At 36.9% G+C, this 16,726-nt stretch overlaps 1 protein-coding gene across 2 annotated transcripts; it reads left to right on the top strand.

Moving 5' to 3' along the window:
* The first annotated feature begins 6,289 nt into the window (after window positions 1–6,289).
* LOC147548483 (putative RNA-binding protein C1827.05c) lies at window positions 6,290–11,710 on the top strand. Of its 2 annotated transcripts, XM_086667495.1 has the most exons (11): window positions 6,290–6,368; window positions 6,943–7,034; window positions 7,225–7,271; window positions 7,471–7,598; window positions 7,706–7,826; window positions 7,922–7,977; window positions 8,462–8,509; window positions 10,318–10,415; window positions 10,607–10,685; window positions 10,828–10,938; window positions 11,376–11,710. In XM_086667495.1, the coding sequence occupies exons 4-11, from the start codon at window positions 7,479–7,481 to the stop codon at window positions 11,424–11,426; spliced, it is 684 nt and encodes a 227-aa protein (XP_086523621.1). In that variant the 5' UTR covers window positions 6,290–6,368; window positions 6,943–7,034; window positions 7,225–7,271; window positions 7,471–7,478; the 3' UTR covers window positions 11,427–11,710. The 2 variants fall into 2 exon arrangements, with proteins under 2 accessions (XP_086523621.1, XP_086523623.1); XM_086667497.1 differs by lacking the exon at window positions 7,225–7,271 and having other exon boundaries at window positions 6,299–6,368.
* Window positions 11,711–16,726: the final 5,016 nt, after the last annotated feature.

Raw genomic sequence — 16,726 nt, 5'->3', positions numbered from 1 at the left:
CCCCCCGTGTCCCTCTTCGTTCTTGTTGTTTATGATGTCGAATTGATTATATATATTTTTTATCTCAACCAAATTGGTTTTGTATCAAAGAAGTAATGATATTATTTTCCCCCTCTTGAGAATAAAACTGTAGTTGAGTAAATATAAGCATTATAAAAGTGAGGGATGTTTAATTTTGTAACAAATCAAATTCATCTTGTATTAGAAATTTAAGAAAGAAAAAAGGTTGTCTGTTTTTTTGGCTTCTTTTATTTGCTATTCAGCTTGGGAGTTAAAAAGGGTTAGGGTTGACCAGGTTCATGTATGTGTTTATCTCTTTGATAAAAGCATATCTTGAAACCTAGTTTCCTTCTCAAATTTGTTGCAAAATTGTAGCAAGGGAAATCCTAGGTGGAAAAAGAGATTCTGGCTGTTGATTCGGTATTCTCTCCCAAGTCTGCCTTGAATGTCTCTATCAGTACTTAATTTGAGTCAAAAGCATGAACTTTTATTTTAGAGCATCTCCAATGCAAGACTCAAGAAAACTCTAAAAATCCTGTGTCGAGTGTGAGAAATGAATCTCTAAATGGTCCCTTTCGTATTTGGTCATTTAGAGACACTCTATTGCAAAACCTTCTCCAACGCAACACTCGAAGAAAACTTTAAAAACCTATATTTTGGTTTAAAACTAATTGATTTGCTTATGTAGCACTTAGAGATCCTCAAGAGGAAGGATCTCTAAAATAAATCTTGGCACATCATTTTAGAGATTCATGTTGAGTTTTGTCTGGAGATGGATTTTAAAGAAATACTCTAAAAAAATCCTATGTGACACTCTGAGATTTAGAGTTTGAGTGTTGCATTGGAGATGCTCTTAAGATCTAACTTAATTTAAGATGCAGTATAATGTGAAACAGTTAAAATATCATAAAGTTTGAGATTACTAAAAGGAAAAGAGGTAAATTATGTGAAGGGAGATTTTAAAAGGCCTCCCCGTTTTTGTTAAAAGGCCTCCCCATGGTTTCGTTGACTTAGTAAAAAACCTTTGACTTAGCTTGGTTAAAGGGCCCCCTCTTTGAATGGGTGAAAAAAAAACCCCTTTAAAGGTGTATTTCACCCACATCATTTAACCACGCCACATCGTCATCTTCTCCGGCATGGTCGCCGGCGACCTTCAAATATATATATTTTTTTTTATTCTCTCTCTCTTCTCTCTCTCTCTCTCTCTAAAAACAATTTTTTTTTTTTTTTTTAAACTCTCTCTCTCTCTACAGATCTAGAGAGAGAGAGCAGATCCATAGGGTCTGCGAACAGACCCTTTCAAGGTCTGTTCGCAGACCCTTTGGATCTGCTCTCTCTCTAGATCTGTAGAGAGAGAGAGAGTTTAGAAAAAAAAAAAAAATTTGTTTTTAGAGAGAGAGAGAGAAGAGAGAGAATAAAAAAAAAAAAAAATTTTGAAGGTCGCCGGCCGGAAGTTTGGCCGGCCGGCGACCATGCCGGAGAAGATGATGATGTGGCGTGGTCAACATGACCGGTCTTGGGTTAAGTTTGACCTAACGGCGTTAACTTTGCCTTTAGGTCAAATATTGATGAAGGAGGTGCTCTTTTGTAGAGAGGGCCCTATAACCAAATGGGTTATAACGAGGGGCGCTTTTAGCGGGGAGGCCTTTTAACAAAAACGGGGGGGCCTTTTAAAATTTCCCTTATGTGAATTTGGTCAAGTAAACCCTAGTACATTAGACAATTTGAGATTTAGAAATTTGACAAACAAAACAGGGTAGAAGTTATAAAACTACTAAAAAATATTAATTCTCTACTAATAAAAATACGAAACTACTAAAATAAATAGATTATTAGATATCTAAGATTCTCGAGTTATTTTCCGAAAATCTCCTTGCATCAAATACATACGCCTTGAGGCATGCCACGAGGCGTACGCATCTACCGAATTTTAAGACATTGATCATGGGAATATGTACGATACATAAACCAGCAATTAAACTAGTATGAAATTTGTCCATGTAAAAGTTAAAAACCACACATGAAATCGGATTTTGATCCCTGCTCCGGTCTCGTTCTCTGGGGGGCTTTGCTTCCTCTCATTCTTTCCTCTTGAGTGACTCTCCAGGATGTTGGCCACTTCCTTCATTCTCCGATAATCTTCCTCCTTTCTTATAAATTGTTGGACCTTTTCTATCAGTTCTCCGAACGTGCCTGGCAGTCGGCTGGAGATTTTTTTTTATGATATCATCCTGTCGGTGACTCCTTTTCAAGGCGGCGAACGCAACTTTTGGTTCCAATTCGGGACCATGAGGCTCTGAAACCTTTGCCAGTAGGTGGCAAGGGGTCCGTTTCTTCTTTGTACTATATTAAACAGTTTGTCGGTCTCTCTCTTGATTGTGGTGCTTCCTCGGAAGGCGTCGCAGAAGACTTGGGCGAGCTGCTCGAAGGATTTGATTGAGCCCGGTGCCAATGCTTGGTACCATGCCTGAGCTGGCCCTTTCAGTATAGTGGCAAAAACCACCCACTACACGTTCTGGTTGGTAGTATAAAGGTTCATCACCGAGGTATAATTATTGATGAATACTCCTGGATCCTCCAAACTGTGATAGTGGTCTAGTGCCGGGCATTTGAAGTTCTTTGTTTTTCCGACTCCAATATCTCCCGACTTAAAGGGGACTGATGTATCACTGCTCTTCCCCACTGCTTCTCTTTCTCTCTTTCTCGGGTCAGCTCCTCTACTTGGTTTATGAGCACCTCGCAAACTGTCGGATCGTCGATACATCCTTCGCCGATCCCCTTGTTTTTTGGGACGTACGGGCGATTCTAGTTCAGTACCCCATAATCGTCTAAGATGTTCTCTAAGTGCATCTGGTCGCAAGGCTGTAATTTCAGAGCTGCGGTCGAGAATGCATTACCTGGCGAGAAATGTCTTCGGGCGTGCATCCTGATTGCTTCCTTTCTTTCCTCCGTTGCTGTGTTTTTCTTGATTGTTTCGGCCTTATGGAGGCTTTCTTGTAATCGCTTTACCTCTTCATTCCCTCGTTCGCAGTCGGCCTTCAACTGTTCAATTGTGGCCATGAACTCAACTGCGTTGGGTATCTGGTTCTGGGATCCGTGTGGAGTGTGCTGCTCCGAGGACATGTTTGCCTGAGGGTCTTGAAGAAACGGTTAGTTCTGAAAAAGTAATGGAAAAGAGTTCGAGTTACCGAACTGACGATTTTGCTGTAGAGATGCCCTCCTTCTAGGGCCAAATGCTGATGTCAAAAAATGGCATTCCGTTATATCAGCATGAAACAGGGAATTGATGCATGACAGCCTCCGTTATGTTGAAAGTTCTGTTAAATTGAGTTAGATCACGTAGGGTGTTCATGCTTCCAGCTTTGGTTCTCTGCTTCACTACTCCTACTCCTCGCTCCTTGCTCCCACTCTTTGCTCATTGCTCGTGCTCCTCGCTCCTTCTTATTGCTCCTTACTCCTATTCCAGCTTCTGTTCGTCTGTTCCCAAAGGGGGGAAAACTTGCAAAGAGTTCGAAAACCGCTCCGACGCTCAAGCCAGTCAGGGTGCTCTTTGTAGTAAAAGAATGAATATTGATCGACCCTTTTGGGGACGAGTTCTGAGAACTTAGAGTTAACTGTGATCTTCTAGGGTTTAGAGATCGTGTCATTTGAAGGACGATTTGGGGGCCTTTTATAGGCTTAAGAGACGGCGATGGTTGCCGTGGAGGGAAACTTTCCCTTTGTATTTATCTTGCATCCAGGATAGATGAAAGTTCCTAAGTTCAAGGATCTTTCGTAGATATCCTGCCGATGTGATAGATCTTTGGGGAGAAGTTTCCTCTCTTGGACGCGTGAAGTCCACACTTGCTTAAACACTTAGAGATCTGTAGCCGACTGAGATCTCTGTAGAGATTCTGGGATTTAGTCGGTAGATTGTTGGTGCGCTTTGCTTTCCCAGTTCTGGGCGTAAGCCATCAACCGAACCTATGTGGACCCCCCTCATTCCTTTAGAAACCCAGGGCTGATCTGTTCATGCCGAGGGCGTTACAGGGCTGGTTTCCTCTAGCCGATCTCTCAGTTAGGAGAGTACGTGACGGGTCGTCGAGGGTTCAGCTGACCTATTACCTTAAGTCGGGTTGACCCGATGGACTTCAGGTCTGATCTTGACTCTTCAGACATTAGTCAATGTCTGGACATTTTGTGTATCATCACTAGCTACAATTCATAGGTAAGAAATTAGAGATAGAGTAACCATTTGTGAAGAACGGAGATACTAACTTGCAGGAACCTGGTTGAGATTTATTATCAATTTGTAATATAATTGATTTGGTACTGAGGGAACTGTCTATTTGTAAATGGATGCTATTGGGAGCTCGAGTTGGCTCAATGATCAAGGGCAGAAGTAGCAAGAGACCACCCCTGCCTTGGCTGGCTGCAACCAGGGTGCTAATCTCGTTATTTTCTCATGAAAGGTAGGTATTTTGGTAAAGCAGCCAAGGTCTTTTTCTTCTTTCTTTTTTTAGGCAAGTGCTTTGGGGAAAGCTAAATAGTTTCTGGGGTGTGAAGACTTGGTCAAAAATTGGTCAATTTTGTTTGACAATTTTATTTAGGGGACAGCAAAATACTTGTCCACCTCACCTCACTCTCTCTCCACCTCACCTCTTTATCTTCTCCGATTAGGTCGCCGGCCGGAAAATTTTCCTGCCGGCGACCATGAAAAAAAAAAAATCACTCACTCTCTCTCTCAATAGAAACTCCGGCGAAGGGAAATCGCCGGAGTTCCGATCTGTTGAAGAACAGACCCGAACTTCGGTGAAGGAAACCCCTTCGCCGGAGTTTCTAGAGAGAGTGAAAAAGTATATATATATTTTTTTTCATGGTCGCTGCTCGGAAAATTTTCGGCCGGCGACCTAATAGGAGAAGACAAAGAGGTGAGGTGGAGAGAGAGTGAGGTGAGGTGGAGTGTTTTTTTCGTTAAAATGTCCGGGTAAGAAAATCAGTCTTTTCTGATGGGAAAGAAAACACCTTTCTTTCACATTAGAAATTCAAATTCTGGTGTTTGGTTGGTTGTAGGAAAACTGGGAGTGCCTTTAAAATTCAATCACATTGACCATTTTTCTGCAACTCAAATCTTCAATCATCTCTCTTCTCCATTTCTAACTCTTTCATCCATTTGATATAAAAAAAATTCTATCCATTTCTTCCTTAATCATGCATTTCTATCTCTCATAGAGAAGGAAAAATATGGCACAACTAAGAGGTGGATTAGGGTTTTGAAGGACAATTGAAGATGATGAACAATTGAAAGATGAACATTTGGCAACCACCCTCTAAGAATAAAGCCCTCCTTCCAAACTTATCAGTGGTAAAGATGGCAACACAGGAGCATATAGACCACATTTGACAATAACGTTAACAACACCAATGACCAAAGCAGACATAAGTGAAGCATTGTTACCAAACCCTATTGTTTGAAACAACACAGGAGCATAGAACATAACCACATTAATCCCTGTGAGTTGTTGGAAAATATCATTCCATGGGTGTGTCACTTTCTTCGATGCATCACTAGCCGCTACTAAAAGAGAATTAAAATTATTTTTTACCTGATGAAGAACAATTGAAGATGAAGAACAATTGAATATGAAGAACAATTTAGGATGAAAAATATTGAACAACCGACAACCACCCTAAATCTTCTCCATGAACAAATCCACAGTAACCCTCATCCTTCCCAAGAACAAATCCACAGTAACCTTAATCATTCCCATTAACAAATCCAAAATAACCCTAATTATTTTCTACGAACAAATCAGACATTTACCCTAATTCTTCCGATGAACAAATCGATGGTAACCCTAGTCATAGGTTTCAACAGACTTTTGCTGTTTACGTCATAGGTTTCAAGAAGACTTGTTGGAGAGATTTTGTTATTCAGTCAAGGTTTTGCTTTAACTAATGAGAGAGAGAGAGAGAGAGTTAAGATGAAGTTTTGCCGTGAGGGTGTGAGAGAAAAGCAGGCAGCGAGTGAGAGAGGCGAGAGGAGAGAGAGCGCAAAAGATTAGAGGATGGGAAAACGACTTTCTCATGTTTTAGGTGGTAAAATTTTTTAAACTTTTTTCCCACCTTTTTTTCTTATGAGAAATCCACTTTCACACTTTTTAGTCTTATCAAACGGTGGAAAATCGATTTTCCCACCCTCTTTTCCCACCAATCAAACAGACTCTAAAATTTATTTCCCCGGAAAATTTCTAAAATTCTACATATTCCTTTTAAAATTTCACACTCCGGAAACTATTTAGCTTTCCCTGGCCATTTTTTATTACCAACCTATCATGTTCAAGAACTAGACAAGTAGAGAGAGAAAGAGGAGCCGCGAACGCCTTAGAGCATGTCCAATGTGGGGGGGCTGGGGCTCCCAAATTCAAATTTTGGGAGCCCCAGCCCCAGCCCCAGCCCTCCAACCCGGGAGCCCCGGGGCTGGGCTCCCGGTGGGGCTGGGAGCCCCATGCTCCCGGGCTCCCAGCCCCAAATATGGCCGTTGGGGGTCTCCCAACGGCCATATTTGGGGTGGATCCCCTAAAAAGGGGATCCACCCCACTTCCTTTTATTTTTTTTAATTTTTTTTTTAAACTAATTTTTTTTTCAAAAAGTATAAATTGTTTTAAATTTGTTTTCCCAATCATTTCTCTAATTTTTTATTTTTTTAATTTTTTTTATCTTTTCAAAATTCCTTCTCTCTCTCTAACATAATATTAAATTTCAATTTTATATTTAAAATTAATAATTTATAGTTGAAAATTGAAATTAAAAGTCCGCACACGTACATTACACACGTACATAATTTAGATTTGGGAGCCCCTGTTAGGAGCCCGACGTTGGAATTGAAAAAAGCCCCGGGCTCCTAAAAATCAAGGGCTCCCAAAATTGGGAGCCCGAGCCCCACACTGGACTTGCCCTTAGTTTCCAAGAGGAAACCGAACTCTTCAAACACTTCAATACTTCATCACTCTTTGAGAGAGGGAATCGAACCTAGGGCTTGAGCTAATCCAAAGGTAATAATAGATCTTCACTCTTCAAAGGACTTCAACTCTTCATCATTTTAATATTTAGGGTTACTTGGAAAATCAATTTCTAGGTCAGAAATATAAGTGATAGGTAGTAAAACCCTAAACCTTGGTCCAAGTCCTTAACGTTAAGTTCGTGCCCTCTCTTTCTCTTCCCCTCTTCCTCTCCTTTCTGCAGAATTCCAACTGCGAGGTGAACCTTGTCTGCTCGTCGAGTTCCTCCAGGTGTTTCTCTTCTTCGATTAGGGTTTCAAGACTTCTTTTGCTTGCTTAATTTTTTCGTTATCACTCTAGTCATATTTACATATAATAAGTTAATAACAGCTCAAATTCGGCTATTAATTTATGGGCTTTCACTGATTTTTCAGTTTTATATGATTATAGATTAATCAACTAAATTTGGGATCTCTTTGCATTGTTCTAGTAAGAAAAATGGGCGCCAAGGCAAAGAAAACTACGTTCAAGAAGAACCTGAAGAAGGCTTCTACTTCTGCTTCTAAGTCATTTAAGCTAGCTAATTCAAACCCTAAATCAGATGTTGCTGATTTCTTGGTATATTTTGGTTCCTCCATTTTTTGTTTTGTTTTCCAAGTCCTTTTTGACATTTTCAATATATAAATATTTACTGGTTTGAATCCTAAAACTTTCTGTTAATGAAGCCACTAGAAGGCGGACCGGCTCGAAAACTACAACAGGAGAAAGTAGAACCATTGGAAAATACAGCTACCGTCTTGTATATTGGAAGGATACCCCATGGGTTTTATGAAAAAGAGATGGAAGGTATTTTTTTGATTATTTTGAAATATGTTGAAGGAGTTTTTATGAAACTAGTGTTATTCTGATTTCGGCTTGACTTTGTATTTGATTTTTTTCAGATTTCTTTAAGCAATTTGGTTCCATTAAGCGATTACGAATTGCAAGGAATAAAAAGGTGAGAATATGAAGTTTACGTTTTTCAATTACTTATGCATTAGAGGGTTTATCCGAATCTCATTTTATTGCATATCAGTACCGTGGCCGCAGACTGGGCCTACATGGGATTTCGGTAACAAAGACACTGTCTTTTCTTATTCATCCAGAAATATGGAAAGATCCACAAATTATCTGCAGAATAGCGACGTTTATCCGAATCTCATTTTATTGCATGAGAAAGTGTTACCGAGGGATTTCGTTTGAGTGGTGATACAAATAGACACATTTCACTAACCTAGACAGAGAGACTCTGCAAATCTGCTCATACTTGATGACTAAAACCACACACTGGCTGAATCTTCTTTTTTTTGTTTGACCACGTTAGATCTGTTAACCTCCTGTCTATCTTTTATGTTTCTTTCCTTGTTTAATATCCATTCTTTTGCTGCATTAGCTTTGATTTTTCATATTCTGTCTTGATTAACCTTTTTCTTGTTCTACAGACAGCAAAATCTAAGCATTTTGGCTTCATCGAGTTTGAATCTCCTGAGGTTTGTACATGTGCTTTTAGTAAGAAGTACCAATTGCTGTTTGGACTCCCTTTCGTATAATTGACTTGCTGTTTGGACTCCCTTTTTCCAGAGTTGCATTTTGGACTCCCTTTTGACGGAATCACATGGGAATATTCCGTCTCTAGAGTTATATTTTGAAAAATGCCCACTTTATCCTTATATAATCAATATTGTAATTTGTACCCCCTTGTTCTATTTAACTCATCTTCTACTTTTATTTAACTCATCTTCTTCCTCCATACTATAATGCACACTGAAACATCGAAAATCTATATCCGTTTCCAAGTTTTCAGACCTTCCTTCTCTTCATTTAACAATTGAACTCATCTTCTTCCTTCATACCGTAGTGATGAATCACTTTTAGTTTCTTTAGTTTTAGAAGCTTTATCCAAGTCTCAGACTATGAAGATCGATGAATCAATCAACCTATAAAGCTAAATAACAACTTGGAAGTTCTTGAGCATCAGAAAGGAGACATGATGCTTTTAATCAATGAAAACCAGGTTTTATTTAAAAAAAATTACTAACCTTCAATTATTCAATTGTATATGTTGTTTCCTTGAATTTCTTGTTATTTTCTATTCACTCCTCTCTAATCGTGAAAATCCTTCCCGAAAGTAACTCCTGTGGAAACCCTGATTGTCCTATAATGGAGCCCTTATTGTAATCTATATTTGGGATGAAAACCCTAGAACAGAGACAAATCTGTGAATGAATAAATGTGAAGGGGAAACATTGCAAAATTGATTAAAGTGGACAAGTGATAACTTGGGTTTTAAGAGAAACATCTAACTTACTATTAATATTAATACTTTGATGCTCAAATCAATATATGGTGAGTGATTGAACTTTATAGCTACTTTAATCATCATCCATTTGCCATCTTTATTCATGATGAGATCATGAGAGGACATAATTATGTTGAAGTTTTTTTTTTCTGCATTTTCTTTCGAGAAATTAAAGCTTCTTATTCCTTTGAACCACTAATGCACGGGGGAGAATTGGGTTGTGGAGTTGTTCTTGGGAATGAATTGAGATTGACACTTCAAGTTGGGGTCTGATCCCACCAGGTAAAACCCTAAAGCTCCCAACTTTATGTTTCCCCAAAATTCATTTCATACAGTAAAACCTTACTTCCCCCACTACCAGAGTGCTGCCGCTAGAGATTCGCACCTTATAATCCTTATTTGCTTCATTTCAGAAGTTTGTTTCAATTCTCTTGATCCTCCTTCTAGTTTTTCTGCCAATGAAAGTAAAAATGGAGTATCAGTCTTCATCTCTTCTGTTTCTGAATTTTTTTCCAAATCTCCCAGCCTTTCTCCTAGCTTATCAACCATTGGAAGTGATCTAGAGGAAGAATCAAATTCTCTTGATCGTCTTTTCTAGTTCTTCCGCCATTGACAGTGACGAAGAAGAAGAATCGTTCTTTATTTCTTGGGTCATTCCAGGGTCAGCTCGCGGGTCAGTACTCAGATTTGGTTAGCTTGTGGGTTAACTACTTAGGTTGGGACCGTTGGGTTAGGGTGAGTAGATGGTAAAATAGTATTTTTATCTCTGGTTAGGGTAAAATAGTATTTTCATGTCCCATTTATTTTTAAACTGTTATATTTAACTTTGTATTTGAAAAAGGGAGTCCAAAGTGCAACTCTGGAAAAAGGGAGTCCAAACAGCAAGTCATTTATATGAAAGGGGGTCCAAACAGCAAATCTCCCTAGTAAGAAGTATTTGTTTGGTTGGCTTAATTGTTTCAACTTATGTAGTTTAACAAGTATGTCTATCAAATGCAGGTTGCTCAAATTGTTGCAGATTGTATGCATAACTATCTATTATTTGAGCACATGCTGCAAGTTCATCTTATTCCTCAAGAGAAGGTTCACCCAAAGTTGTAAGAACCTATTTTAGCATGTTTCTAAAACAAATTTTTTTCCCAGTCGGTATATGTGCCTAAATATGTTAATTTGTTATAGTATATTCATTGTTCTGTATGCTGTATTGTCCCTTTTCGGCTTTCATAATATTAAATTAGCCCGGCAATCGTTTTAGCCGAAAGAGTGCTAATTCTATTTTCTGCTGTAGGTGGTCTGGTATAAGCCGTCAGGTGAAGCCTGCCAAGCCGATAAACTGGACTGAAATTGAAAGAAAGAATCATAACAAGGTATCTTAATCTAATTATCTTTATCAAGTGCATGTCAGAATATAAATAAAACATTTCAATGAGCGAGGTCGAAAAGTTTTCCTCTGTACTTGCTTTTTGTTGCATTTTATCATTTTGTGGTGGCATTGTATTTATTGTGCAGGAAAGAACAATAGAAGAACACAGGAAGTTGCTGGAAGGAATAGTCAAAAGAGATCAGAAGCGGCAAAGGAGGATAGAGGCTGCTGGTATTGATTATATCTGCCCAGAAATTGTAAGAAAGCATACTCTTTTCTCGGTTTTTGTTTGCGGGTGTGGGTAGAATTCAAAACGTTTATATACAGGAGTCCTGACGTAACCGCTAGATGAGAAGTTGGTATAGTTGTCTCTCCAATTTACAGTGTACAGCCGAACTAAAATTCTTTGCATCTTTCCTCCGAAGCTTAACATCTTATAGCCCAATGCTACAACTTTTTATAATGGTGTTATTGTATGAAATACTCTTCCATATTCTACTTGGGGGAAAAGAAAATAGAAAATAAGGTCCTTGTATACGGAAAAAATGTTATAAGAAGGATAGTCCCATCGGTGCTATTCCTCGTCCATATTGGACTACCTAGTTTTATTGGATTTGCTGGGATCATGCAGCTATATTTTACACTTTCACAATGAGCAAGTAATATGTGCTTACACGTGTTTTTATTTTTATAGGTCGGTAGTGTTCAACCTGTTCCAAAGAAGATCAAATTTGATGAAGATTAGCTCAATCATGAGGTATTACGCGAAAATGGAAAGAGGAAGTGGTTATAACTACTAGGGAAACTAGAGTAACGGTGACAAATACCTGAGTAAGGAGCAAGTCTAACCTTTCCATTCAGTCGAATGCCAAGAAAACTTACCAAAATCTTTGATCTATATTATATGTTTGCATCTTTCATGGAATCTATGGTTTCATAATTTTGTTATGTTTTAGCATTAATATCTGATAGTTCCATTATGAGAATTTTTAAAAAGGAATATTGAATGGAAGCTTGATGATTGGTTAAGTTGTCTTGTTTGTATATTAACATCACCAAACCTCACAGATATAATGGGAACACGTATAAGCTTAATTCAATAGTTTTTTTTCAGCGCTTAAACAAAAGCGCTCTATGAAAAGCTACTATGGTTGTTTGGTATGACGAAACAAAAGCGCTTTTTCTTCTGCAAAAGCTATTGCTTAGCGTTTGGTATAAAGTAGCTTAACTATATGATATTTACTTGACTGAGATACACAATAAGATTGAATTTAAAGTCCATTACCTTAAACACTCAAAAATCACTATTGCCCTTAGCAAAAACATGTCACACTCAGACTTTTCAAACTATAAAATTAGAAAAGGATGCTATTATGCGACGATTAGTAAAATTACAACGAATTTTGGGCGATATTGCATTGATTCGATATATAAGTAGTTAACTTCTTAGATATTAATGGCCTAACTGAACTGCAAATACAAGTTAGCAAGAGTGAACTCTCACTCATAGTGAACTATTGGTTATGTCCCGAAAACAAAACTAAATTAGTGTTGTCCAATTTTAACTCTTGGTTGTGGCTTAGAAAAAAAAACTAAATGAGTGTTGCCCAATTTTTTCTATTACTGCTAGTAATACCATTTATCTAAATTCTAAGTGGGTGAGCAGCAAAATGTAGAATCCCTTGCTCTCCTCTTCTCCCACTTGGATAAATCTTCAAAATTGATTAGCAAAAAGGAGCTTAATATACTTGTGAATTAAATTTCAAATTATTTTGGCCGAAATGATTGAAATATTTTCATTTCTATACCTACCCGAAGTTTTCATCAAAATCAAAATTTAACTAAGCTTCTCTTAACAATGTCTTTTCAAGGAAATAAATTTTGAAATATTTTCGATTGAAATGACTGAAATTTTATTCTTTGAAATAAACTAGCAGAGAAAAGAAGAAGATCAAAGCAATAAATACCCAACCAAAGTCTAGATGGTAGAATTTTGTTAAATATAAGCTCTTTTGAAAATTCTTAAAGAAAAAAAAAAGTTAGATAATTGGTGAGTGATGACAAGTAACTCTTACAAAGACTATGGTATTGATTCTCCTGGATTGGATTCAGGGGCGTGGGTGAGGGGGTGCGGTCGCACCGAGCCCCCCTCTCCCAAAGGGCCTCATCTCTAGAAAATTTAAACAAGAACAAGATATATAGGCAGAAGTCTACTACAAAACTTAGAAGGAAGTTGGCTCAGCTGGTTTGTTATTTCTCCCGTGCTATGGAGGCCTCGAGTTCGAATCTTATTGGCTTGTAATTTTTGGTTTGCTTTTTGTTTTATGAGGCAACAAAGATTTGACTTGGGTTATGAACTTGTAAAGGCCAATAAAACTACTTTACAGACCCCCTACCAATAACTTCATAGTGGTTGATAGGTTTTTTTTTATACGAGAATAGTGGTTGATAGGTTAGTTGGTTCTATTATAATTCTAAATAATTTTCACACCTTTTGACGACAAAACTGGTCCAGATTGGATGTTAATTAATTAGTCGTATGATATCGTGTACTGATTTCTCTGTTGTACGTCACTAAAAATAGTAGTGGAACTCTGTTACATTGACCATACGTGCATAATAAGACAAGAGATAATATGGCTTTTCCACAACCCTTGACTTATTCAAGGCAGTAAGGTGGACGGTCAACGAGGTCGTACCTCTATCGGGTTGCTCTTTCTAATACTACAACATATCAACCAAAGTAAAAAACTGGAAAAGAAATAACTGGTTCAGATTGGATGTCAATTAATTAGCGAAGTACATAGCATGTCGAACCGAAGTTGAAACGTTTTCAACTACAAAAAGAAATCAAGCTAGACCTCACGACAATATACAGCAAACCAATTAATCGGATATCAAATTTTTTTCTTTTTCAGACACTGTATACAACTCTCAATTGTACTGAGATATCCAACTCTGACATTTGGTGAAATAACACCTACGAGAAGAAAAATATTTTCAGTTATTTGTTACTGTTATCTTCTTCTATTTGGTGATCATAATAATGGCTAAGGGAGGAAATTAAGCTACTCCTAAATGAAATTTTTTAGCCACAGGATCATCCATGGAAATACTCTTGATGTAGGAATTCCTCTTTTTCCCATCTCTCTCCCTCTCTCCCTCTTTGGGTTGCAAGATATGAAACCCCAAGGTTATATTCTGTAAAACTTGCAAATCATGTTTGTAAACTATATTTTGCAAACACAGTTTGCAGTTTACATTATGCATACATGTTTGCAAAATTTGTTTGAAAACATTCGTTTACAAAACAGATTGTTTTTGTTGCAAACACATGTTTGCAAAACTTGTTAGCAACCACTTGTTTGCAGAACAGATTGTTGCAAACACATGTTTGCATAACTTGTTCGCAAACACTTGTTTGCATTATCGCACATGAAATAACAGCAAAAAAACGTCATTTTCTGGTTTTTTTTTAAGAAAACGTATTGAAAGTGGATCTTGTTAGGAAGATAATGGAAAATAATTTCTAAATATATAAATTTTATGGAAATCCGACATCTCAACAAAAAGTTATATAGATTTAAAATTTAAAGAAAATAAAAATAAAAGAAGTAGTTACACAAAATGACAAAAGGGTATTTTTGACTTTGTATATTTTTTTACCTTAATAATAATTACCAAATGTTTTGTGCTTTTCTACTCAATTTTAATATTAATTTGAACTATTTAGTTATTGAATCATACATAATTGCTAATAGATGTAGTCACAAACTACCTTCCATGTTGCAATATGCGTGTTGTATACAAAAAATGAGTCATTGACCCAAAAAATTGAGGGTAAATAAGCTTCACCTCAGCCAAAATAAAAAATGAGGGACCAGTCCAAACATCAGAAATATCTGACTTTTTCCTTCTTTTTTTCAATTACGTCCTATATTGCCTATTAACTGTACATAGAGCCTTCCCCTCCATCTTTTTCTGACTGATTTCATGACTAATCATGAAAAGCAAATCCATTGGAAGGAAATCTCTCAATTCATTTTGCCTCTTCTTTCTCTCTCAAGGAATTTGTCTCTGATCTTCCTCATCTCTTTCACTCTCTAAAATTGATTTGAGATTATAACAAAATTTAAAAGATGTAAGATTGTATACAATCCTTCTTAATAAGAGCATGACGAAAGATGTGAGATTATAACAAAATCTCAATTGATTTCTTTCTCTTTTGACACCACGTTTCATGATCTTCCTCATCTCTTTCTATCTTTCTCTCTAAAAGATTGAGAATTTCTAATCTTCCTCTTCCTCGTCATCTCTTTCTTTCTCTAAAAGATTAAGAATTCCTAATCTCCTTCTTCATTTATTTCTCTCTCTAAAAGATTAAGAACTCCTGGGGCATGTTTCTTGATCTTCTCTTTCCCTCTTTAAAAGATCGAAAAATTCTTATCTTCTTCTTCATTTATTTCTCTCTCTAAAATATTTAAAACTTATGGTGCATGAATGTTTAGTTATTATCTTTACAGTGCATGAAAACATTTACAGTACGTTGTTAGATGGTCAGTAAAATATTATGTGTATAGTATATTACAAAATGTATAGTACACTCTTCAGTTCCCGCTATACTACCAAGTTCCTGTTACCTGTGTCTATGCACTGGACACACTACATTCTTTCTCAGGGAAATATTGAAACGTAATGTGTACAAAAATATTTACTACGTATAGATAAGTTTCCGATATCATTTTTCATTACACATCTTTCGTCATGCTCTTATTAGGAAGGATTGTGTATTCTTTTTTTTGGTATGTACGATGTTGTTGAGGATGATTCGATAAAAAAAGATTTACTTGTAATTCATTAGTTGATGTTAATCTTGTTATTCATTAGTTGATTGAATAAAGTTCCTTGCTGCGTTTTGTAAACCCACTCTTGAAGTTTCACACTGTACAGTTTTGTTATCATTTGCATCTTGGAAGTTTCATATAGTATGTTTTGTAAAGTTCAGGAAACCTCCTGTAATGTAGGGTGCATTATTTTATGTACAGTACATTTCCAAATGTATAGTTGGAACAGATTGTAAACCAAGTCAGCAGAAGGCTTGTAATGTGAGGTACATACTTCTATGTACAATAAATTATCAAATGTACAGGTAGAATGTTTTGTTAACCAAGTCTGGAGAAAGTACCTAATGTGGGGTGCAAACTTCTATATGGAGTACATTTCAAAATATATTGTAGATTTCCCAATGTACTGCACATCTCAAAATGTGGACTACATTAGAAAATGTACATTTCAAAATGTGGGTTGCAAACTTCTATGTGAAGTACATACTTCTATATGGAGTGTGAACGCACAGCACGTTTGCAAATGTCTTGCACATTTGCGAATGTACAGTACATTTGCGGATGTACACTTTGAATGCATTTTAAACTAAGTCAGGAGATATATCTTATTTCAATTTTTACACAAGAACTTACTGTTGAAGTTTCACCAAAACATAACTGTTCCAAAATATATATTCGTGCACAGTACAATACAGGTGTGTTAGTGCATGAGCAAAAGTACATTAAATGTTACAGAAAGTGGTACTAAGAGAATGTATAAACTTAGTAAAACAATAACATTTAAGACACGTCATCTTTAACTCTCTTTATTCATGCCTCTTGAGACTCATTCATATCATGTTAGTCATACTTTTGTCGTGTTCTTTGGCTTAGTCACAGTAAAGGAAGTGGCCTCCTCATGTGCTTACTGTAAAAGAGGAACATTTAGTGATAAGTACATCTCTAATAGCACAATCCAATGAATTATCTCCATCGAATACAACAAAGACTAACACACTTTCATTCACATTTTAAATATAGCATACAAAAAAATATTACCTAGGAACAAACATGTGTACAGGAAACTAAACCCTGTAAAATATTTTGTTCAGCGAATAAACTATGTACGAGGAACAAAATATGTACAGGAAACTGCGTAGAACACAATAGTTAGGCAGAAATTGCCTAGATCACAATAGCATACTCCAAGTTATACCCGGGG

This window comes from Eschscholzia californica, unplaced genomic scaffold, assembly GCF_041429995.1.
Source record: "Eschscholzia californica isolate CP2 unplaced genomic scaffold, dmEscCali1.0.p SCAF_3, whole genome shotgun sequence".
Classification (NCBI taxonomy): Eukaryota; Viridiplantae; Streptophyta; class Magnoliopsida; order Ranunculales; family Papaveraceae; genus Eschscholzia; species Eschscholzia californica.
Note: the sequence above shows the minus strand (reverse complement) of the source record. Positions and strands in the feature narration are given on the sequence as shown.

Bases quoted from the DNA above. Each gene is read 5' to 3' on its own strand.
- LOC147548483 (XM_086667495.1), top strand. From the start codon at position 7,479: ATGGGCGCCAAGGCAAAGAAAACTACGTTCAAGAAGAACCTGAAGAAG. The intron at 7,827-7,921 runs GTATTTTTTTGA...GATTTTTTTCAG, and splicing joins TTATGAAAAAGAGATGGAAG to ATTTCTTTAAGCAATTTGGT. The intron at 10,939-11,375 runs GTAAGAAAGCAT...TTATTTTTATAG, and splicing joins ATTATATCTGCCCAGAAATT to GTCGGTAGTGTTCAACCTGT.